Here is a 27,033-nt window from a genome sequence, read left to right as displayed (position 1 = left end):
AAAATCAAATATACGTTGCTATTTTATAAGCATTGATCATATTAAAATTAAATATTGACTCTAATTTTAACACTAAATGTAAAATTAATATTTTAAATGATAACTTAGCCATACAACACAGCGTTAAGTAGTAAACCCATCATTTGGTAGTAGCTTAAATCCGGTATCCTAGGTCAGCTCATCTGTGCTGGCATGATGTGTACTGAGACCGTGAAGAAAAAATGAAGGCCAATGTATGTCGTCCGTTTGCTTCTACCTATAAGATGTGTTGTTCCATTTTATATCCTTTTTAAAATTAGCACTTCAGTTATCTTAGTTCTACTGATGATACTGTACTCCCGTAATTTGGCATGTTATAGGTTCCGGAACGATTTTGACGCAGAAAAGTTATCACATTGAAATCGGAAGAGAAGTTAATAAAAAATAAATCGCCGATTCCGTCAAATGCTAATGACGGAATTGTGGCGCGAAATATTGCGACAAGAAATAGGATAGAAAATATAGCAAAAAGATTAAAAGATGATGACATGGAAGATTTAACTCGCTCTGATATGCTTAACTAGACACAATCTATTTTATAATTTACGTATCGTTCCTCTTTTCTTTTATTTCAAAACTTCATTGCTGAATGTTTCCTGATATTTAATTCTAAACCCGATTATTTGCACCACTTTGATATCCGACATAAGTCGTTACGGAGTATCTTGAAATCTGCCGGTGTCCTAATGTTTCTGTCTTACCCCCTTGCTTATTACTACCTAACCCGATTTTTCCTATGCTGTCTTACCGGCACCGTCTGACTGAAACGTATACAGGCTCCGTTCGACTAGAATAAGTCATCTATTCCTCCAATCTGCTACAGTATTCCTTATAAAACCTGGCTTTTTTGACTTTTCCCCACACGGAAAGCGAACGTCAAAGTTCAGCTCCCAGCATAGTGCGCATAAAAAACAACTTTAAGGGTTGCAGATTAGGATTCTAAAATCAATGTCAATCAGCAAATTAAACAGAAGGATATAGAGACCTCAATAGTTAAACGGAATTTATACCCACACTTACTTCTATCCACGTACGTGGATGGCCATTCAGAAAGTTTGGAATAGTTCAATTCATTAGTGAACACTTGAGTGTGCAGTGAAGCAAGCTTGCTGCAAGGGTGTTTGTTTATTATTAATAGCTACAAGAAGTTCATGTTACTTAGAGTCTTTCTTAAGCTAACTGTCAAGCCCTTTCGGCATAAAATTTTAGGCAATACCGGATACAAAAATCGGTGGGAATTTCTTTCAAAGATTTGATTTGAAAAAGTTTTTACTTTTTCGAATAAGTTTCTAATGTCAAGAATATTGGTGGTGGTTCCACGCCACCTCGAATAAAAGGCCATTTAAGGAGATAAAAAAAATTGGATTAATATATAAATACCATAATTTTGAGCTAATATTCGTTATATTTTATGATTGCACCCAAATATCCAAAGTTGATAAAAACAATTAGTATTGCAAAAAAAATAATAAACAAGAAAATGTACAATCATCCCAAAATTTTCATTTCATTTTCTTACAGCAAAATTAATATAATTTAAAATTACAAAATACAAGGTAAACACTTTTGAATAAAGAAAATTAGTTTCACTTCTCAAGGAGGATATTAAAATATCACAAACTTACGTCACTTGATCATGCTACCTGAGGTGAAACAGTGCAAACACTTAATTTTGACTATCAATCATTTTCGATTTTTTCTCCACTTATTATGTCATAGGCCAAAACCAAAGTCACACTCAGGACAATTATCCTCTAATTAACTCTCAGAGGAAAACATTAGGAAAACACAGTTTTTATGTGGAATATAGGAGCTCGCTCAGTGAGGCACAAGCTTTTAAATTCCACCGGGAATCATTCATCCTGTAGGCAAGTAATATCACTCACTTATCAAATTTCGCAGCGTCTCATGGGCGAAAGCGCTCCAGACTTCGTGTTAAAGCCATGCAGCTTTGGTAGTTCTTAACCTCCCAAACACCCAACGTCTGCGAAAAAATCGATGACCCAAGAGGACACACAAGGCAAGTCTTTGTTCCCCGAAGGAATGGGACCCCAGACGAAAATAAACAGAATACATCCGCCCACCCTACTTCCTCCACGCAGGCGATGAGATATACTGAACCCTACGCGTCCCCCTTCCAATCTCACTCGCATATCCCTCCTCTCTTCGCCGCCTCGTCACTGGTGTATCCAGGAGAAATCCACCCGATCACGCGTCGTCTTCGCCCCGGGAGAGGCCACCCAGCATCCCGAGCGAAAGCGAATGACGCATTTCGGACGAACAGCCAGCCATCACGAAAAATTCGCAAGAGTCGCGACCCGAGCGATGAACTCCTATTAATAGAGAGCCCTGGGTGAGTTCTGCTGCAATATGCACGATATCAAAGGGATCTTCCGCAGTGAGGCCGGGAGAAAGGGGGGGGGGGGAGCAAACCTTGAAACAGATTCCACTGCCTCTAAACTTTTATCAATTTCCTCGGGGACACTTGAGTTTTCCCTAAGTCAAGATTCAAACTGAATCACTTTCTCGCACACAAAAGTGACAGTCACCCCGTTTCAAGAAATCACACCCTTACTGTGGTTTTCAGGAAAAAATTTTCAATCAATAGTACCTTTATAGTATAAGGAACTGGGGGTGTTACTATCACACCGTAACTTAAGGAAGACATTCGGTACTATCTTGAGGAAGCTATTATTCAAGAAAAGCATTGTTTGAATCAAAAGTGATGAAATAGTGGCCCGATACATTCCATTTCTTGTTGGTCAAACCTCTTATAGAATAGACTGTGAATATTAGGGAGCATTCTAAGAATTTCAAGAAATATACGAAACAAAAACAAGCCATCCAGTTCGTAATGAAGTGGAGCGACAGAACACAAGGAGTCACATTACTGCCGCCCCATCTTGAATAACCGAAAACCTAACGCTAAGGTAAATCTATCGCATATTTATTACTCGAAATAAATGTGATATAATCCAAGTTCCGCACCCTTTCGGAAGATAAGATGTATGATAGTAAATAGTGAGATACACTGATGTTTTATCAGGTTCCTATTTGACAGACTTATTCCTCTCCTTGGTATTTTTGTGTGTCTAAATAAGGCCTTTAACAAGCTCTTACTGTGAATTACCGGTATTGATTCGACTTCACTTATTTTGTATTAATTTCACTACACCTCGCAAGTCGCTGCAATGGTGTGTACATATGGCTCACGGAAACAACGCCGTTCATGACAATGATGCCATAAATTTTACCCTATTGCATTCTACAGCCGCGATAACGTCCTTTCCGAAGTGTGATCACAATTTTTCACGGGAATACGTCAAACGAGAATGTTTATTCAGTTGCCGGCATTCTAAGTATGATTCAGAATTATACCGCATTGATTTGGGCCGAAAGACGGAGGGCCACACGCCCTTGCGGCGACTCGCGGAGTACTGCGTAAACGTCGGAGGAAGAAAGATACGCAGTTTTCCCAAAAGTAAAAAGCTTATTCTTCACGTTCATTGTCTCTAATCATTAAACTATTTGATATATAATGAACTTAGAACATACTATAACTATACACAAATGTTTAATAATCTGTCGTCTCGAGGATATGTCCAGCGAAATGGCTAGCAGCATGCAGGAAAGAGAAAGTAAGGGTGATGTGACGTCAATGGGCTTGAATCCATGCTTTTCCAGATATTTCCACCTTGTTTAACCCAAAACATTTCGAGATGCGAAATGAGTGGTGAAACGAGTTAAGTATATTGAGCGAACGAGGAGTCGTTAATTTTAGGGTGGTGACAGGGTTGATTGCAAGCGTTTTACGCCTAATCAGCCCTATAGGACCCACGGATACGATGAAATTAGGCGTTTATAAAACAAACCCCATTTATCTTGACAAAAGTGAACATTCTTCTCTTCATTTCAAGAACTTGTTTGCTGTGAATTTGATGAAGACGAAAGTTATTCGCAAAGGTTCTTAAAGACATCGAATGCGCAACTTTTTACCCGAGAGCCCTTTTTCCTTCCTTTCTTTCGTCCTTCCTTAATTGCCTCTCATTTTATATACTAACAACCTTTGTCTCCTGAAATTTTAACCAAAAGACCGAGGGAATCATTACATTGTAGTGATCCGAAGGCTAAGGATTTCGGATTCACCGCATATCCATAGCTTTTGATCTTCTTTTCTCTTCTTTTACCACTGCCCTAGGCCCATAGCCATATGAAAGGAAACTCAATTAATAGGTCATTATTGACTGTTTCCGAATGCCCAACTATCTCTTCTTTCGTTACCAGTCCTATTATCAGATAAAATTATTCTAATTACTCGTATGTATTCAAATTTGTAATACATTTAATAACCCCATGTGAATGTATCTCCTTGTCTTATAACTTTCTCAAACTACCGTTATCAAGTATTTGTCACTTTGTTGGCCTTCCTACATCTTCCAGTCTACTTATTACTATCTTTGCTTCCTCTTGTCGGAAATTCATCCATGCGGCCGTTATGGTCTAAGAGATTCTTAAGATTCTTTCATCCTTCCACCTGCAGCAGTCCTTGGAAAAATAGTAGACTGGTATTGTTTCTCTACGCAATAGCACGCTGTCATTTTCTTGGTCTCTTCTCATTTAATGCTTTTCCGATGCACGCATTAAAGATCATTGATGACACTGATGATTAGCATCACTATCATAATGTTTTCATGTTAGTTTCGTCTCAAATTTCACCCCATTTAATTACCGCAATCTTCCCTCAATATGTGTGCGTATTATATATATATATATATATACACACATATATATATATATATATATATATATATATATATATATATATATATATATATATACATAAACACAGTAATCAACCCGAAGGCCGGTTTGGTAGGTGATGGTAGAGTTCACCCAGTACTAAGCCCTGTTCACCCAGTACTAAGCTATATTTCGTGTGAAATTCACACATCAGGGTAGCCAGTTCCTTTCCCTGTGCCGGTTATGGTTTCCCACGAAGACCTGGTATCCGAAAAATCACTTTGGCTTGGGTGGAGCTGCAGGTGCCCAGAGTGCCTTGCCCGGGAATCGAACCCGGGCCCCCTCCGGTCAGCAGTCCAACGCTCTACCCCCTGGACTACCGCGACCCACACACACACACACACACACACACACAGACACACACACACAGACACACACACACAGACACACACACACACACACAAACACACACACACACACACATAAATAAATTTTCTGTATTCCTATTTGATCCCTATTTCCTACAGATGAATGAACATTATGTAGCATCATGTTCCCATCTACTTCTTCAAAAGTTTTCTTCAGATACAGATGATAACTATGAGGGTATAAAACAGTCACCCTTAAACCTTTAACTTCTTCTAAATATAAATCTATATTAACGTAGATACTATTTCACATTTTCCGACGTTACCTCCATCCAAGGAGATTGTTCTTGTCACAATCTTTGATGTACTTCGACTGGCTGATATATCAATCATTTGAATGTTTTCGCATGTACTGGTATCCTGTATATCCTTCATTTTTCGGGATTGGGATGACTACGTCTTCTTTAAGTTCACTGTAACCTCTGCTTTCGTAAAAATATCATATATTATTATTTTTCGTTTTTATCTGTTTTATTTCTCAATTCTTTTATTAGTTTCGATGACATTTATTCAATCACCTGTGCCCCGTTGTTCCCTGCATGCAGAAAATCCTCCAAGGGGGTTAATTTCTGATCTGAAAACCGGACTTTCTCACTTCATCGTTTACAACTGGATCATTTAATTGGAGTTTTCATGCATTCTTTCATTCCCTTTCCCCCACAAAGATTTTCCAAAACACTCTCCTCTTATTCGCTTTATCTTCATCCTTTTTGGAAATTTTACCACTGTCATTTTCATTTCTCGTCCTGCCTTCGTTCAAATGAAGTCTAACAGTTCTGCTTGCAGTTTTAACTTTTCCCGGAACAAGTTTATGTCGCAAATCTCCTCACAGGTTCTTTATTTCGTAATGGTTAGTTTTCTTGCCTTTAGTCAAGATAATTTTATTTATCATTCCTCGTTGGGATTAGCGGTTCATCTTTCGATCCAAGGTGTATTCTTCATAGATTTCACCCGAATAGTAGTTTCCTCGGAGGTTTTCAACATTCCCCTCTTCATGTATATCACTCATTCTAAGAACTATAAAAAATTAAATCAAGGATTTTTATTAGTTTGAGGCAGTCATCATATCGATGAATTGAAGAATTTCAGAGCCGAATGTTCAGATATTTTTCAATAGAGAACTTGGCTTCTAAGTTTGCCCCGAACCCTCATCTCTATACTGCTTATTCTGATCATTATTTCACAATTCCGTCTCCCTCGACTGTCTCATCCCCAAAAATTGGTCCGACTGTCATTCGTTTGCCTGCGCCACGAGCTTCTCCTATGCTGATGAAGTTACAGGTATGTGGCACATTTACGTGCGAAGATTTGAATATTTAGCAATAGAACGGTTCTTTCCATTATATCGCGCCTACTTGAAAACCAAGGATTTCCAATGCGAATAATGTGGCTGGACTTGTCCATTTAAAATGCACATAACCTTATGTGCATTTCGCGTGCATGAAAGATTTTTTTTCGCGCACATGGGGCCTCATTTAGAAGAGCTGGTGAACATATATCACACCTCGTCTTTCTCCGACTCATTTACCCTTGAGTCTCCTCATTTACCTTCTCCCATTAGGGCAGTGAGAGTGAACAGATACAGAGACTAGCACAGAAAAATTAACTGTCCTCCTTACCCTCGTATAAATACGAATCTAAGAGGAGTTATTTTTTTCTCCTCTATATTCTCAGGAACACTTGATAAAATTGGTGTCTAACTTTACTGGATCACAGTTTACACTTCCATTGAAGTAATTAGTCGTTTGAACGAATTACCTTTCTGACCCTAGTACTACTAGCTATAGCATTTCTGCTTTTTCGCTGTAGTTCGCACAACCCTGATGTGCCGTTAGAACCAGGAGCGTCATTAAAGACAATTAGGTCAATAAGGGGGGACTTTGAGAAAAACCCTGTGTCGGCATTGGTCTCCTCTCGGTGAGGGGTGCCAGCGGACACAGATAAATACCCTATCCGCACGGATGCTGTTTTGCACATGTAATTCTTCCCGCACGAAATTCAGGGTGGGAATCGGAATATTACTTAAAACGCAATCGTAAGGATTCGAATTCTAAATCTCCATTTCCTCAGGAGTAGACTTTAGCGTAAGGCTGTAAACTAACTTGCAGCACCAACCGAGTATATTATCATTTCCGGCAGAATACAACAATTCTCTGAACGTGTAAGAAAAGGCTCAAATAAATGGAGATTGGGATGAAGAGACGACGAAGTTCAATTTCCCAATCTGTAGATAATATTTCATAAAATGAATGACAACTTCTCGAAAAATAGGCATTTGAAGTAAATGAGAAATAGTAAAAATGAAAAGACGCACTCGCGTCATACAATAGAGTTTAAGTTTACTGACACAACAGAATTTTGAAGGAAGAAATTGATATAAAATCGGAAGAACTACGGAATATGCTCATAAATTATATACATGGATAAGGGAAATAAATATGGTAGCATCTGCTTACATTTAGAGTGAATTTTTCTCAGTTAGCTGCCACGTGGGATAATGGAGAGTGTTGTCCGCTGTGGAGTATTGAAGGGAGATGTAACGACCTACGCACATACAAGCTTGTAGCTCCAAAGAAGCTAATGATATGAACAAAAGAATAGAAAACAATAATTTCAATGGTGAAATCGTATTTTCAACGCATTATTATTAAAGAGGAGATCGCTGTGGATCAAAGTGGATTAGATTGCTGCGGGTAACACAAAAACGAAATATTTTTAGGATTGAGAACGAAATTATCACGGTGAACTTTCCAAACTATTACGAAATCTTGCTTGCGTCAAGCATGGTGTGTTTGTCAAGTGTTCACTGGATCACCCAGACCACCCGCTTTTCGGCTAATGCACGAACAGTTCTGACGTGGTTTCTCCTCCTCGCCACCCAATCACCGACAAGAAGCTTTCATCGAGGGACGAACGGGGCTCGAATTGCGGCTCAAAAAGACGGAGTATGTTGACCCCACCCACAAGTTGGCCGCGCGAAACCGATCGAACGCCACATAACATTTTCAGCTGGATCGATACGCTTATGGATATCTTCGTCGAAAAATCCCTAATGAATAAAGGTATTTTTTCCATGAAGATGAATTAAAATACGCATGCTAAGGATGGTAGGAATTAACCCAAGGCCAAATTCAAGATGCAGGAAGAACATGCATGTAATTACTTGGAGGCCAACGACTTCCCGACTAATTTTTTCTCACCTGCTTCGCGGGGTATCGCGCTGTCACCCGGAATACACGCTGACCATCTCGTTCTTTTACGAGTAACTGCAATGCTTATGAGTGTTCCCTCGGTGGCGCGCTCGAGTTTTGATGTGTTTATTTCACTGATGTAAAAACCGCAGGACAGGGTCACTCGGTACACACACATCACTATTGCTTGATTAAACTGAGGTTTAATATCTAGCGATTCAAACAATATTAATCTTCGATACCACAAATGTTGCCCAACTAAATACTGGAATATAAGCAGAAATACAATTCTGGGGCAATGAATCAATTTTCCATTGCACGTGTAGACAGCCATTACACATTCAGGGTACTTCACCCTGAAGACGATGGCAGAGTCAGCTATCGAAACGTCGGTGTACTGCAACCTGACCCGGTGGGAAACCCGAGAGAACTTCTTGAATACCATACGCCGGGAAAACCTGAAATCCTTCAGTTATTATACATTATTTCTATTATTGTACAGTCTAGCAGGGGTGGGATGTAAATATAGCGGAGCAACTCAGATACTTGGGTGCTATTTTAACATCTACTCTGGGGAAATCACATTTGAAATGACACTGATATGCACTGAACAAAAATGGTTTACTTGCGTGAATTGGGAGGGATTATTTGTAAGAATAATTCTAATATCACATTAGATAGGTAGAAGGGGACGGTTATATTAATAGAGAGCAATTATCGCAACGGTCAATGCTATTAATCCCACTTCCCAAACGTAATTCGTGATCACAACAATAGAATACATTAAATACATTATTTCAATGTATAACACTACCTAATTGTCATCTACATACAGGACATCTAAATACCTGTATGTTCCACCATAAAGTCAAAATTTTACCTAAATGACAAGTGGCCTAAAACCCGCAACTGCGTGACGACATATAGGGTAGTATTGTGATATATATGTAAATGGGCAATGAAGTACCTCCTCTCCTTACGCCGAGGAAATTTTATTTTCTATGAATTTCTTCGTGAGATTAATAAAATGGGCTTGGGTACAACTGGTGGAGACAATCAAACCCAGTCACAACGGATCACAAAATCCAAACGTACGAGAACCCTTAAACTCATATATATATTGTTTAATCTTTCCCTTACATTCAAAATGATCTCTGCCGATTACTGTTTTGCTGCGACAGCTACATTTCTCATTACGTGTCGAAGATTCGTGAGCATTTCTTTGATTGTGGAAAACTATATTCTGGTCGGTCATTTAGTTCCATTGAATGAATACCACTCCCTCCAACTCATTGATGATTTGATGAGTATATTTCATTCCTAATTTCATTGAAGGCCCTCATTATATTTCATAGAGGTAACGTCAGCTCGAAAAGCAGCACTTTATACAACTCAAGACCACAATAACATAAACCGTATAATATAAGGCCGCTAGATCGGACAAACATAATTCAATATTATTGATTGATAACTATCATGAGAAAATATTGCATAACATTAAAAAATCCAAACGGCGGTAAGGTTTATCTCATGCTGATGACTTCTTCGTCTTTTAACGGCATGTATTTTAAACTACGGATCGGTTTATTCCGCCTTTTATTTATCAAAAACCAAGTAAACTTTAGCTCATTAGGTATCCATCAAGCTCGAGGGAAAATATAATTATAATATAGCATTGATTTAGCTCTTTTCATTAGCACGAACTCTTTCTTTGATGGCACCGCTAAAAGTCAATTTGGACCACTTGGCAGCACAAAAACTGCGGGATCATCAGAAGCATCTCCATGTGGAGTGAACATGAGGCTCACCGTAAAGATTTCATGGAAATTAAATTAACCGAAAGCACTGCGAAAACAACTGCTCATATTAACCTAGGTGGGCCGCATCCAGGAGGAATTATGGGGCGGTAAACGTTCTTTTGTGACTACTAAAAGGACGAGGACACAAAAAGCTCTCGCCCTCAACGCCTTTGCTAAGTGATAATTTTATGATGCTATTTATGTTAATAATTAACTCCCGAAGGAAAACAAGATAACTCCAAAAGGTATAAATATCTCATTTCGCATACATAATCGTTAAAAAGAGTCAATTTACACCTTTTCGGCACTTAAAAAAAATTACTCTTTGGTTAGACTCATAGAAATTAGTCAGTATTTTTTCATCTCGCATGCAAACGCGGCATTATGACATGAAACATCCGTCGGAAGTATGATTCATCTGAAAAAAATTTCATGTACATAACAAGAAAAACAAAAATTCGCTTTTTCATATTAATGCAAATCATTACCCTTTTTGTCACCATGCTTTTGAATGTTAAAAATGAATACGAGAAGAAAGTAGGCGTGACAGTTAATTAAAGATATTAATTTGGTAGCCTTTTAAATCGTAAAAACAGAAGGCAAGACTGAATTATTATGTCCACGAATCTGAATTATTATACCCACGAATTATATTGGTAATTCGATTACGGAGATAAAATAAAAGAGATAGATACCATCACTGACAGCTTCAAGTACTCGTTCTTCCTTCACAAGACATGCAACCATAACAATATCTGACTGAAGCACCAAATTACAGTAATTTAAAGACAGATATTTAATGATTTAGTCAAACACTATTATTTATACCATACCTATACGCATGTGCATGTGTGCGACTGTCTTTTAAGCATGAACAAATATATATTAATATTCATGCATGCATCCATACAATTGTGTATGTACATGCATGGCGGGTACCCGAACACCTCCGCCACACGCGACTTGAGGGAATTGTGTAGATCCATGCACGCCGAACTCCGGCCGATTAGCCCATCATAATTGATCCATAGCAACCATCTTTTCATCATATGCAGATGCATAAATATTTCACGCAGGCATAGCCACGTATGTGAACGTATATTATTCTTATTACACAAATCTCGTTGCAATTAGGCAATTGTCCTGGTGGCAACGGTCAAGCCTGGTCAACGGTCACTCGTACAACGCACATACATTCATACACAAGAAGAACAGGGATGAGATAAAATGCTCTTATATACAGCGATATTTAATGACTACCAACCGCACCTTCACCATCACACATGGGCTAGTTTCACACCATCCATACAACGCACCGTTCATCGCCGCACTCCGTCCATAGTCACGCATTCTTCAATTTCAAATACCGTTCAAAATCACGCACCGTTAAAACATCATTCACTTTTGCAATACAACCCTTCACGCCGTCCACATCACGTACAAACAATATTTTAATAAGTACAATAGATCACTAGTCAATAAATTTTATCACCCAGTGGCTGCTTTATACTTATTCTTAAAACTCTTAAAATTGAATGGAAATGGCCCAAACAAACTCCAGGCAGCTGGTTCCCCTCAATAATGGTTCCGTTTAAAAAAGAGTATTTTTTCTTATTTGTTTTTTGTGTTCTTATTTTTATTTCAAAACTGTGGTCGTTTTTTCCCTTAAAGTTTGGTTTCTCTATCTCTTTCCATAAATCTTCCCACGCTTCGTCATTTTTAAAAATTCTATACATCGCGCCTAACCTAGTCCTTTATCTTCTATTTTTCAAACTCTCCCATTCCAGTATATCCAACATTTTCGTAACACTATCTGCTCTTTTGTACCTTCCAAGTACATATCTTGCAGCCTTTCTTTGAACTTTTTCCATCTTTTTAATATGTCCCACCTCATATGGATCCCATACTATGGACGAGCATTCTAGGATAGGGCTAACTTACCTTATACGCTTTTTCTTTTGTGGATACGCTACTTCCTACTACTACTTCTTTTAAATTTCTCGTTACCCATATGAACTAACTAAGCAAACAAAATATTTCAGGTGTTTAAAATGAAAATTTGAAGCAAAAATTAAATTGATGATTCAACTTAATCTCCTCCTACCATCAAAGATGACTTTAAAGGGTTCTCTTACTATAAACGAAGCCAAATTGTAGAATTTATATTTTTCTTTGTTTTGAAAATAAAAAAGAATGTAAAAACATCATTGTTGCACCCTGATATTACATCCTTCAAATAATGCAACTTTCTCATTAATGACGACTATTCATGCATCATCATTTAATTACATAGAAGATATATTTGGTGATATAGCCTCATGAAATAAACGGCCATAAAGGGCGACTCGCAATTTTATAACTCCGGTATAACAAGCTTCCCAATTACTAAATGACTGGTGAATTTTGGGGACATTTGAAAAGAATCTTATTCTTTCGTCACGAGCCCCTTTCAATCACATGAAATAATCTACTGCAAATTCAGACAATATATTGCTGTGGGGATTGAAATAAATAGTTATGTGGATTGTAATTATGCGCCTTGTCATTACCGACATTTAGCAATGGCTGACAGGATGATTAGTTAATTTTGGAAAAAATAACTACCTAAGTGCCTTTTTTTAAGGCTGTGTGGTTTGAAATTGCATTATTTCCTTAACCATTCAGAGAAAAATGTCACAATTTATCTTTCGTCGGCCATCATGAATACAGTCTGAGTCCAACATTCAAGATAAAACACCTAATGGTAAATGGGTAACAATTTTCCGTCAGGGTGGGCAAAGCTGCTTGCCTGCAGAGTTGACGCACTCGTATGACGACTGTAGAAACGTTCCATTAGACTATCTATCCCAAATAATACGGGCTCAAATAAAGACAAAAGTAAGTTTCAATTAAAACTGCCTCTCTAGCCGAAGCAAGATACTGCAACATTCTGCCTATTCGCTTAAAGAATGGTGGTGTAATTAGAGGATTGTACTATAATTTTCACTTTGAATTCTTACGATGCTAACAGTTGATATACATGATGTGCCTCACCAATTGTACTTTTCATAACGGAATGCAGTGGTAGCTGCCATTACCTGCGAATATCTATTAATCTTAACATGGAAATTCGTGATGGAATGCGAGTCGTAACACGCAATGTGGGGGGCCACTCATGGGTCTTTTCCCAAACCAACACGAGTTCTGTCGCATTCCCTTCAAGATTTCACTCACTGAAATATTGGCAAACGTGGCAAGAATATTCAAAGTACGTGGGAGTACTCGTACATCAGTGCTCTGTGAATAAAGACGCAAAAAATAACCGATAGATGTCCTGGGACATATTCGAAAACCTTCCTCAAGAAAGAGTTCTTCGTTTATTACTTGCATGCCTGAAGTCTGTATTCATTAATGTACTAAAGGATATTGCGAAACATTCGATAAATAATAAAATTTTGCGTCAATTTGAACATCGTTCAGGCTGAAAATCATTAGCAACCAAAGTCAGTTATTCGAGATTCCCCGTACAGGAGCTGTGATGAGGAATGGAAAAGGATTGCGACAAATGGATGAGATAAAAATTATCATGGCGACGGGTGAAGTTGGCTGGAATCTAAAGCAACATATTTATAATTAACATAGGTCTCGTGAAATCTATGACACTTCAAAATTCTTAAGCTTTAAATTTTCAGCTATACGAAATCCTTCCTTATCTGGCAAATTAGAGTTAAATGGTTTTTTTTTCAAAATATAGTTCCGCTTTTGAAAACATCAGAAATTTAGTTATTTTTTTAGCTTTGATAGAAATATAAAGAGAAAAATTTAACTCAGAAGTAATGAGAAAACTAAGACTAATGAAATTTTCCAAACCATTCGATCAGACACTATTTCTCGATGGGTTAGGCAAGTTTATTATAAAAAACCTGTCTAAGTCGAACTAGAGCTGAGAGTAATTTATTGTAGTTGCAAAACTTGAAAACGTTAAAAATGCTTGAAAAAGTTTGATTACAATTAAAGATTTAAAATGAAGCCCGAAAATTAAAAACAAATTAATTATTCACTCTACGTTTAATACCATTAATGACAACTCATTAAGTTTAAAAATGGAATAAAGTCAAGTAAAACACCTTATGTTTGAATATAGTACTCTTGAAAAAAAATAGTTTTATGGACAAATCGTTAGGAAGATAATTTTAGACCGAAATTGAAGTGCTAAAAGCACTCCGACGGAGGGAGTGTATCTGACTGATCAACTCTTCCAACATTGGAATGAAATGTAATTGAAAGCCTTGGCTGGCTCAGGGAAAATAAACCTAATGCGTCCAACTTACCGCAAGGATTTGTCATCGGCATCACTCCTTTTTTCAGTTAGCGTTGTGCGATGACACTTGGTACTTTTATCTGTCAATTAGGAGTTTCAACTTCCCTCGGTTTCCACTCCCGTTGAGAAAGATGTCGTGAGATAGACCTCTCCCTAGAAAGATGAATATAGAAGAGGATTTGCATTGGGTATTCACCGACATGGGTCGCGGTCACAAACCTGTGTTTACACTCGTTTATTGCAACAACTACTGTGATTAGATTCACTTTCACATGTTCCAGTTGGAATGTATGCCATCTTTCGACGCCGGATCTATTTCCCCTTTCCTTCCTGGCTTCGACTCCGAATCGATATAACATCCTTTTCGTCATATCCGTCTGTTTCCCCGAATAAAAAATGCTTGTTGCATTAAACTCCATTTCCAACCTTGCACGAATACCTTTCTATTTTTTCTTAAACCAATCAAGCAAAGATTCCTTATCTTTTCCTCGAAAATAGTATGAATTCTCCTGAAATGTCACTCGGTAATTCATCCTTCAGCTCGGCTTAGATTTTTATGCCAGACTTGCGGACTAAATGCCTACCAACCTTCAGAAAAGACAAAACGAAGAGATAAGGTCATTAACCTTAGGGGTTAATGCCAAAGGGGTATTGGCTATATTTCATTTGGTGCAGAAATAACTTATTTGAATTATGCCTCATATAATTTCTTTAGGAATATTATACAAGGAAAAACTGAAGAGAATATCCCGTAGACCAAGAGACAGGCCCATATGACAAATTAAGGAGGACAAAAAACTGAAGCTATTAGAAGGTGGGGAATTAACACTGAATAGCGAGAAATGGAGGGCTGCAGTAAACCAATCATAGGATTAAAATACTGATTATGAGAATTCATTATATTCCTTAAGCTAAATAACAAGATATTATCTTTTACTGAAATTCCTGTTTTCTTAAACTCAATGCAATCTTGAGAAAATAGCAGCAAATTCTTCAAGTAGATAATGCTATAATGTATGCATATATCACTTTCACCCCGACTACATTTTAGCTGATTAAAAGACAGGGGAGCGTAGGAATGAAAAGTGGATATTTTGACATTAACTTAGGAATGCTATAGTCGGAAGATGATTTGTAGTTGAGTCCTCTTCATCTGAACAATACCCACGGAGACCCAGCGATGACACCATCCATTTTTGCACAAAAATGAGTTCACATATGCATATGAATACACGTATATATGTATTCATACTTGCATACTGCGCACATCATGCAATGATGAATGTGTTCATCTGACTCGCCTTTGTTGGTTATTAAATACAAACATTCGGGTACTTGGGTCCAATTTTTTTATGATTCTGAACTGGGTAAGAGCAATTGCCAACATCATGCTAGTATGGGATGATTCTGGCGACTAGTGTATCACTATGAAGCTAATTTTGATTTACTAGAATGTTGTAAAAGTGAGGCCACAATTGGACAAGTGGCATGATTTTGGACTGCGCGCAAACACATGCAGAAAAATCTGCCGACGATCTAAACCGTAAAAGTCCTTTGAATAGCTGTAAAATGTTCTCAGTATGAACACGGCAAGGTGACTACCGAGAAAAAGTTTAACCGTTCAAAAATTATACACAAGTAAATGTTCATTAAAATATTAATACATAGAGCAAATATTAGTTGGTTGACTCTACGGAAAATAATTCTAAACCAATCTAAGCATTGAGGAATGGCGATTAACGTACATGAAATTAAAAGTTTGCAGCAACTTCCCACATAGGCATAAACATAGCATACTGTTCTTGGAATACTTATATTTAAAAATGTATTGCATACAGTTTTTAGGCATGATAAATTAATAGAAAAAGGAAAAATAATATCATATTGTGATAGTTACCCAGCATTAGTTAATGTAATGTAAAGGGAAATAAATAGCTTCCTTCTCTCACATCCAGATGAGTTCTGCCGACACTAGATGAAATGAGAACTTGAATTATGTTGACTGTGCTAAACTTCAATAGGACCAAGGGCCAAAACGTAATTTGGATATTCAATCATTCTTTCCCTTTTTCAAATTTCAGAAAATCAAGTTTGCTGCATTGATTTCCAACGTTCATATTAGAATCGGTCTCTTAACGTCATTTCCATTCCATTTCTCCAATTCTTAACCTCCACCACATTTTTAGCACTTTTAGTCTTTTTGGAATCCTTTTCACGCCTCTCCCAGTCTCACCACTTCCCCCTCCGCTCTATTCCCTCGCAAATCCCTCCTCCACCATTCTTCTCCCCCCTCATTTGCTTCTTCTACCCCCCACGATCCTCCACAATCCCCTTCCCTTCCATTCCTCCTCCTTCCCTCCCGCGACCTGTCTTCAGCGGATGGGAAAGTCGTTGACCGCTTCGCCCCTGACGTCACCGCGTCCCTTCTCCCCACTCCCCCAAAGTAAAATACTCCTTCCAGTACCTCCCCCACCTCCTACCATTCCACCCTAAAAACCCCTCCAACCCTCCCCGCCCCACCAGCGCTCCTCCCTCGGAACCTCTGCTCTCTTCCCGCTTCCTCTCTCCATCTCTCTTTCCTTTTCCGTCCCACCTCCCCTCACTTCTTTGAAACGCCCACCCTCGCTGCCGAATCCCATCGCCCCCGATTCTCCTCGCCGCCTCTCCCTCCCTCCTCGTTGGTGCCCCCCCTACCTCCAATCCGCCCTGCGGCACACACTTCAAACGCACTCCCCTCGCCCCCAAACCCTCCTTGATCTCTCCTCACCCTTAGCGAACACCTTCCCTCCATTCGCGCCGTGGCAAATATCCACCCACCCTTATCCACCTCCCACCTCCAACGTCCTCCTCTCCCGACGCACTCCCTCCGCTGCCCTCGTCTCCGCCCCCCCTGCCCGCCGACGGCATCCTCCCTTCCAGCACCTCGCCACCCTCGGCCGACCATTACGATTCCGTCCTTCCGGGCCCTGCTCACACCATGACCCATTCCACCTTCACTGCCAATGCTGCTATTGCTGCTACTACCACCGCGGCTCCCGGTTACAAGGAACTCTCTTTCTCTCCCGGAGACGAGACCATCATCCCCGGAGAGAAGGAGAGAAATGTCCGGAGAGAGGGAGAGAAATAGGCGCCCGTGTGTGCGTGCGTGCGCAGGAGGGAGTGATGGCAGGGAGGGGGGAGTGGTTTGAGAAACGGGAGGGTGGAAGATGATAGGTGGAGACGAAACGGATGCATCCGACCACAGAGAGATCATTGTGTCACGAGCCCCGACTGAGACCACCCCATCCGTCACGACGACACTAGAGGAACTTCCAAATACCCACGTGTTGGGATAATGAAATTATTACTTTTGGGGGCAAATCGTGGAGACGAAACGGTGAACTGCCTGAGAGACGCATTAACCTTCGGACGAATTAACGAGCCCGAGGAAGAATCAGGTGGTTGCCAACCAATTTTAAAAGTTTTCAGTCGAAGCCGTTAAGGATAACCCTGATTTCAAGTAGTACAATTAATGATGTAAGATCATCGTCAGTGAAATATAAAACTGACTACTTCGATACGCCCGAAATGCCACAAGTAGCCATGAATTTTTGGAAAAGGAATAATCCTCCCCAAAACGTTTACTACACTGATCTAACCGGAATAACGAATGCATAATATATGAGCTTCACTCTTATACCCCTCTTAAACTAAGCATATTTATCAATTATGTGGTGAAGCGAACCAAAGATTAGGTTTTACCAAGAGGATATTAAGGAAATAGGAAGTGAAATTAAGAATGCGTTCTTAATTGTCGCCTGTTAGGACTCGCAGTTTGTAGCCAGTATTTGGGATCCTCATGAAGTAATAGGAGAATCAGACGTGCGAAGCATACGCTAACGAGATTTAAAAAGAGATGTTACGACATAAACAGCTATGCGACTAAAATGTTATTGGATTTACATTGGGAATGAGTCCAACATTAGTTTATAAGCTGATTCTCTTAACTGAGTTTAAGTCATCTGTTTTTTTTAATACGTCCAGCACATTTTGAAAACTACATATTATTGTGGAAGACAAGATCAGGCATTCAATATCAAATAAGTAAAAATCAGCACGCTCGCTGCTAAAAACCAGGGATTCATATTCCGAGCTTGGCATACATATTCCGAGGTTTATTCCGCGCCAGGAATTTGATCTTCCCATTTAGAGTTTAAGTTTCGACATGACGACAGCAGTTGGAAGTAGAGAATATGAAACATCCAAATACTCCCAACTAATCACAAGTCAGTTCTCCGAAATGAACTGTATTTTTATATGTGTAATCTCCATGTTCTGTATAATCACGATTCTCTTACCGGTATTATTACATTAATATTACGGCACAATATTTCCCTAAGGGAAAGAAAACAATCTGCCCTTTGGCAATGGGGTCATATATTATATTACAAAGAATGTTTAAGGTTTCATGCATCTTAGAATATAACCTTAGGGAGGGACTATGGCACCAAAGCTAAAAAAGGGAAAATAGGCTTGTCCTCATCGTTTTCCACCGTGCGTGGAAAACAATGGTACGAATGTAAAATTGGTCAGGTGAGCAATTGAGGACGGAAATAAATGTCTTGCGCCCCAGCGTTCCTTTTTATCGATTAGGACTCGCATTCACATCTAGGAATAGCGAAGTTCACCAAAGCGGAAGGGATATGGATCCAAGCCATTCGGATGGGTGAATGCTCTTCTTCGTCACTAAACATTTGGTTCGAAAAGTCTACTCACTACAACCAAGGCAAAGCCTATGACTCAATTATCACCACTTAGTCCATATAATGCGAAGTCCACTATTTTGTACAGCCGTTTTGTCCCAGCCGTTAATTGAAAACAAATATGGGCTGCATCGCAACAGATTCTTCGTTTTTCTCCATTATAGTCTGTTTTATAAATTAGTGCTCGGCCTGAAATAATAGTTGGAATATAAAATATCCCGCGCACAAAAATATAATTCCGCTCGCTGAAGACGATGCCATTTGTCTAGTGAAATAATGCTTTGAATCTCCCTCTTTATGCCGTTTCAGATCACACTGAAGGGCATCATAACAACATAGAGTAAAATCAATATAATTTCCCGCTCAGTTTCTCGACTTTTAACTCGTATTCTCCCATTAGGTAACCATCACATAAATCTCAGTTCACGAAATGGACGTTCACTTACCAAGACAATTAGAAATGCCCTTTTAAAATTCGGATGTAAATAATTCTTTGAAATTTCAAAAGACCAATTCTCATTCCATGAAATATTATTGATTAGGTGATATTCCGTCGACGTCCTCATGGTTCACAACAATGAAGCACTCGAATGAAATAAGCACTTCAAATATACCACAGAATAAGAATGAATATTTACTTGGATAATCACGCGTTCAAATTCAGACGGATGCATTTGATTGAGAAAGACAGTCTACACTCAAAGTCTAACGAATGGTGACAAAAGGCATAGGGGTGGCACCCCTGATCGTCATATTTCCAAATTCATCCCATTTTTGTGAGGTTAACAGACTGTAAGGTTCGTTCAGGGTTAGCTCTACCATGGGATCAATGCCAACTTTCGAGTTGATTTAAGTGATTTAATGATAAGGTTTTAATATGATTCCTCATATTAGTGGCCCGCTAAAGGAGGCGATTACAGGTCCGATTTTAAATTGGTAATTTCCTTACCTTTGCCTACTCTTACCATTTTCTTTAATTCCATTTCTTATTTTCCCTTCACAGTTCAAGCACGCAGTTCGAGTTTGGCCTACAGCACTATGTCTAATAGTGTATTTGCAATTGCATATACTGATAAAGTTTATGAGGATCCCAGATGTCGGGAAGAAGAAACTATTTCAATTCAAAAATGGTAATATATCAACCCAGAGGTGCCTAGCCCCCAAAACCCTACGACTCATCTTCAACACCCATCAAACCATTACCCTCCAAACCAAACAATTCAAGAAAATTGCATCCAATCTTAATACACGCATTTTTATTATAATTTGTATGTTAAAATTAGTGTACATTGTGTTAAACAGTTGTGCGCCCGAAGTATTGCATAGTTAAGATTGAAATGTACTGAATTATAATAATAGAGATTATTAGTGTGTTGTAATGATGCAAAATGAATAGATATCAATTATTATCGTTTGAATACTTCAATTCAACAAATGCAGTATCTTTTATCAAAATATCCTTTCACTTGAACTTTTTATTTATTTTCTTTTTGATTTCTTATATTTATTTTCTTCTCCCGAGCCTGCACCCCACAACATTTTAATGGCGCGATTTGCACAATGACCCCCTATGGCATCCCTGATTCACTTATTACGCGCTATAAACGAAAAAGATTTTTTTAACGAAATTAATTCTGCAGAGATTTTTGATGGAATGAATATTGTTCTTCGTTAAAATCTCGATGTCTCCTGATTAACATGGAACCAAAAACTTTAAGCGAACTTTTTTAACTTCCTCTTCAAACATTTTTTGATACGAGGGATGGCGTTAAAATAAATCTTGACATACATCCCACCTATTCTACTCGTCCACCATCCATCCATCATCAAGCACGGCCCTCTCTCATCGAAATAAAAGAGTGCGGATGGCTCAGGCACACCCTACCTCTTCACTTCGGTGGTGATTCTCGTGAGAACCGCTCCTTAAGATGGCAGTCCCCTCAGGTATGCCATTCTGGTATGATTCCCTTTTCGCTATTGGAGCAATAAGAACTGCTCAATAATAGGAATAGCTCAGCACATAAGTAATGTCGTTAACTGCTCCGGGATACAACTACGTATTTTTGAAATAGCCTCGTCTAGTCGAAGAAGATGCAGCACTGAATCCAACCTCAAGTGACGATAGAAGAACACAATGGAAATAATCTACTTAGCCTAGTCTTCATGGAGAGAGCAGATTTAAGTAATCACGGCGTGTAGTTTGTCATCAAAAGTTGCAAGAAAATGGACAACACACCAAAACTTCATGACAGTAATTGCTTATTACTTCCCCCATGAATATTCCTCCCCAAACTGACCTTATTACCGAATTAAACTATGTGCAGCAACAAAAAGATTTAAGGACCATATGTCGAAGTTATAGCAACCTTATTATAAATTTCTTACATGAATGGAAACTTTACTATATTTTATGAAAAACTAGGTTGGGAATCACCCATAGTTCGAACGTTTATTTATTAACCAGTTATTAACGAGGATTATTAACGAGAAGTACATCTCTGACATAAATGCAAACAGGTGTCTTTTGTTACCATGACAAAAATGTGCTAGTAATGTCGTCAAACCTGGGTTGGAGAGATCATGAAAATAAGATTATAGAGATAAATTGTAAGCCGATAGTTTTAAGATAGCATTTATCCTACAAAAGTAAGACTTAAATAATTTCTCATTAAGACCATTAGGAAACAATTTGGTTTCAATAATTAAGAAAAGCTTGTCACCATTATCCAATTAAATTTTATTGTATTACAACTTTTACCAGCAGCTCGTCTTGCATGGAAAGAGTAATATTTGAAACTTAATATCCTGCAGTGTACGTAAAACTATTTTTTAAATTAATTCCATCGTTTGAATGTTACAAATTTGTCATTAATGCCTAAAATTTTAATAATACATAATTTTGGCAGGGTATGGCTGGTGTGGAATCACCCATCTCACGCCCAAATAGCGGTGTTCGGGACACCATGCCGCTGTAGAGATATCCCTATATCTGGTTGTAGACGTTTTCCCACCGTCGTGGATGGATACATTCAAACACTTCAATCTCAGGCAGTCATGAAACCCGGCGCCGTTTGTGCGTAACGTTCTGAAAATGGTATCTCAAAAACTCACCGCGCTATTTCGAATTACGACAAAACTCGAGAGGAATGCCATCGGGCGTTTTTATCGGACTTCGTTGCGGGAATATGCAGCCGGAAATATTTCACTCCCTACACGGAAGATCTTTAACATATCGAATATATGCCGACTTTAATATTTCAAGTAAATAAGTATGCCAATATGATGTCTGAAACTTTTCGTACTGCCCAGTGCATGTGGTTTAGGTGCCCCGCTTGACAATTTTCTTTAATTACGCAGCTGTTACACGCAAATTGTCCGGAAATATAACATCTTACCCTCAAATATTTTGATAATAACAGGATTTAAAATTAATTAGAGAAGGTTGTAAAATACGAAATTCTATACTCCTATTAAATGACATAACATGCACCTACACTGGAGGTTTTTCCAAGTGTTTACCAGTGCGGAATGATGTAAAATTTAGCAACAGGATTTCGAACTATGGACAGCGCTGAGAAAAAATTAAAATGTCTTCAATGCAGATACATGGAGAATTCAAAGTCAGGTAGATAAACTCTTTCCATTTGAATTCTTGATTTTAGATGTTTAAGGAAGAAAAAAATAATCAAACTAAACGTCGCATTGATGATTGCGGTTTTCATGAAGATATATTAAAACAATTAACTACCATTTTTGTGCATACGCAACACGGCACTGTTATTCAGGGATCTAAATAATTTGAAATACTGTTTCAGAAGATTTATTGAATCCTTCGCTTAGACCCATAAGCGAAGCCAGGAATAAAACAAAGAACGCGGTCGCCATATGTATTCCATAGCACCCTCTTGGAGCATAACGAAAATATTACTTTACCAAAGACCCACTTCATCATTTTTTATTGTAGGAAAGTAGATGGAGAAAACGGTTACGGAGGACGAAATAGCGTATTGAAAGCCATAAATATAATGAATAAAGTATCCATTTGGACAAGTTAGGACCATTAGGGAGCACCCTCTAAACAAACTGACGTTGGCTATAACCTTCTAGTCTTCCATTAATCAAAGTCTGACTACATCTATGGTTAAATAGCTATATAAATTCTATTTAAATCTACTTAGTACCACATTTGGGCCTCTACCTTTGGGTTACTTCATAGAGACATTATTTCTAAGGCACCATTAAACATTCATAAAAATCATGATCAAAGTAAACATGAAACATTCTTTGGCATTATGACATAACGTCCGTCGTTATGTCATAACGTTGACTAATACGTCATCATTTGAGCTTCGGTTGCGCTGAAATTTCACCGTATATCCCAAAGACTACAATAACGAATCTTTCGTGGAAACCTAAGTCCTATCAAAATCGAAGAACCCAAGATGTCGATGGCGCGAAGCCATCCCGGCAATTTAAGACTACACGACTCTGCTGACCAACAACCTACATTAAAACTGCCAATTGTATGCTGGAAGACTTCTTGCGTTTTTATGCGTGCAGTTTCAGACAAAGCGAAAAATCAATTCGGGAAGAAAAGCGGGCGAGCGGGGGGATTGGACTTACGAGGAAACTACTTGGAGGGTCTCTTATTGGACACGATTGAGATAAACGGGGGACGCACTCGATTAAAATGCGCTCTGAAAAAAGAAAACCCTTGAGGGCACAGCACTCGCGGACTGGGCACCGATGAGAGCGAACGTTTAGCGCGAGGGTAGACAGTAGAGAAAGAAGGGGGCGGGAATATTCTTTTTTTGAAAGAACAAGAAGAGAGGGAGGAACAAAAAGATGAAGAGGAACGGGTTTGAATGAGTCGCTGCCAGCCCAAAAGACTACCCATTTCGAAGGATGGGTGGATTGCGGAGTCGGTAGTGAGGGAGGAAGAGAATGATTCGAAACGCAGATAATGAGAACGAGAGCAAATAATATTCCAGGTTGAAGCAAAAGAAAGGAAAGAAAAAAATTGAAGAGACTGAGCCGAGAGAAGAATTTCTATCAGAGACGATGCAAGGAGTTCCCTCGCATAATGTTGTGTGTGCAAGGGATCGCGCGTGGGCCAAAAAAAAAGCGTGTATCGAAGGTGGGAGGAGGACGGAAAGAGGTTTGTTAAGGCGAGGGGTAAAATGGCGTGGAAAAAAGATAAATTGAACGGGATGAAAGGAGGACGCTTCAGTCACGAGAGGCTTCCCCGTGAATGGAATCGCCGCCATAAATCCTGCCGTAATCGTCATAAACATTTTCGACAAAACGAAGAGAAGGGAAAAAAATAAGGATGAGAGACTGTTTTCCTTTTGCAAGCGAGGCGGGTCCCTTCTTTTGTCGTGTCGATCTATCGACGACCTGTCGACGGTTGCGTGGATCGAGTGCGTTTCACTTCAAAGAATCATTCGTAAAGCAATTGCTAATGATTTTGAAATTTTTTCGCTACCGAAACAAAAAAAGTAGTTCTCGATGACGTGGAATCGAGGAGTAAGTGAAAATCTATTGGCATAAGAGTCCAATAAGCGCTGCACTTAGGCGCCAGATATCCCCCGTAATATCAAGATTACATCAGCAGTGAAAGAAAGCTGGGTTATTGCATTTTAGCACTTCTTATCTCATATCATTTTAGCATTAGAGATGAATAAAAATCAGAAGTTTTTTGTTTCAAATCACATCTAAGTACGCCATCAGGGTCATCAATGTACAGCTTAATGGAATTACTGCTATTCCGCGACTCTTTCATCGTCCTCCAACCAAGTGGCTATTCCAACTGTCAGAAGGAAATATGCATGGAGCATAATTTGTTTACGGATTAAATTTTGTGAATTAAAGGGGGCGAATAAATACGTAACAGCAATAATCCTATTTGTCCTTCAGAAGTCGTAATCCGCCATGTTCCACAAAGGTAAATACGAACACACCAAACAGAAGGCATTTAACTTTCCCATTGCATGGATTAAAAAATCTTTTTCTCTTAAAAGTACCGGGGTATCCTCAAAACTTAAAGGAAAGTTTGGAAAACAGTCTACTTGATTATCTTTTCCTTTACTCAAGGGATCTCACCCAACTGTCATTTACAGAGGAAGGATAATTTTTGACTGGATTGGTTCTCATAAAAACAGAAGAGCACTCGTGAGAGAAGTCCCGCTTGGAAATCTCGTCTAGAGTAAATTAGGGTCCGGCCAACTTGCAAGGCCAACTTAGATGACCGCTGCATAGTCGACGCTTCCAAAGGGTGCAATTTCCCGGCGGGTTTCGCATCAACGACTTCCAGCTAAATAGAGATCCAGATTGCCAGAGCTACGCTATAATTTTACTGCCAAGAGCAAGCATGAGAGAATTTTTTTTTGTTAAATAAACCGTGTGACTTGTAAACGACATCAGCATAAAATCCGTCAACATCTCAGATACCTCATATGTCCATAGTATTGCCGAGCCAAATACCGAAATATCCAAGAGCAATATGCACTCAATACACATTTTATTTTAACTATATATCCGAGTCTCATAGCGATGGGGTAATATGTATTCTGTAAGGACAGCTATCACATTCATTTTTATGTGATTCGATTTCTAATAGTGATACCTTCATCATGGTAATTAAAAAATAATAAATTGTACAAATTCATTGAGGTTCACATAAAATTTACCACTTGCTTGAACTTAATCAGAATCAGAAATAGTCGGCAATTTAGGTGAGAGGCAAATTTATAAATATAATTTCTTTAAATATATCGCTTTGATCCACATTTGTAATCGAACTTACCATGACACGCATAATTTACAGATGAAGATGCGTAGCCAAAGTGCATGAGGTCACTGAATCTGATTTCTTGGTAAATTAAAACTGATTCGACTTCCAGTCCTTCCCTTGATCGTAGGCCATCCAAAGTGAAATGAAAATACTCTACTAGCGGACATTACACATTTACTTAATTGCAATAAAAATATGTTGCAAAATATCCCTAATCGTATTTACTACCAGGCTGGAGCACATGATATCATGCATTGACGAGAGAAGTTGAGGAAGGTCTTTCTTTCATGCGCCAAGGTTGAAATAGTAATTTTTTTCATTTGATCTACAACTGAGTAAAAAATTATGTTCTGCCTACATTTCCTTCAATATAAACATGCAACCACTATTAAGTAGATCCTCAAAGCTGGACTCAATAATCAATTTTCAGCAGCTCTGTCTATATTGTACCTATCATTAAAATTAGATGCATTCCGCTAAACTTCCAGAGCCCAATTGAAGATCCCCCCGCATTCTCTTGACTGAAAACCTACCCTCCAACTTTTCCCGGATTTTTAGGTTTTTCCCGGACGGTCGTAGCCGTCAGTAAACACACATAACGGGACCAAAACGGAAATAATAACACTTTTATCACTCGCGAATCTGAGGAAACAAAATAAAGATTCGATCGCGACACTTAAGTCCTCGTAAATTCCGCCAAAATCATGCACGCCGAATGATGCAAGCAGCAATGATGCCAATAGGGCTTAAGAGTGAGGTGACGACAATAAAAGAGACCTCAAAAAGTGAATGACCTCTTCCGCCCGCCTGCCCGCTAGCTCTGCCTCTTTAGCTTGCTCGATGGAAAGGAGGTCCCTCTTCTTCCTCCTTCACTCCTCTGGAAGGGGCAACCTTCGCCCACGCTTCGTGGCCTGGGGGATCTCAGGGGGTGGAGGCAAGGGGGCCGCTGCCGAAAGGACCCGTTGGGGAACGTCCCCGAGTGCCGCGCAACGGCAGCTGTC

The 27,033-nt window shown here is 39.0% G+C and overlaps 1 protein-coding gene across 1 annotated transcript in view; it reads right to left on the bottom strand.

The window, feature by feature from the left end:
- Positions 1-14,588, bottom strand: part of LOC139697427 (uncharacterized) — a 49,177-nt gene extending 34,589 nt beyond the window's left edge. The window contains exon 1 of the mRNA XM_071596131.1: positions 14,508-14,588. Coding sequence (XP_071452232.1) covers positions 14,508-14,529 — 22 coding nt within the window. The 5' untranslated portion in view covers positions 14,530-14,588. The remainder of the gene's footprint in view (positions 1-14,507) is intronic.
- Between the last annotated feature and the right edge of the window lie 12,445 nt (positions 14,589-27,033).

This window comes from Hetaerina americana, unplaced genomic scaffold, assembly GCF_022747635.1.
Source record: "Hetaerina americana unplaced genomic scaffold, ioHetAmer1.1.p SCAF_76, whole genome shotgun sequence".
Classification (NCBI taxonomy): Eukaryota; Metazoa; Arthropoda; class Insecta; order Odonata; family Calopterygidae; genus Hetaerina; species Hetaerina americana.
This window is presented reverse-complemented; position numbering and strand designations above follow the sequence as displayed.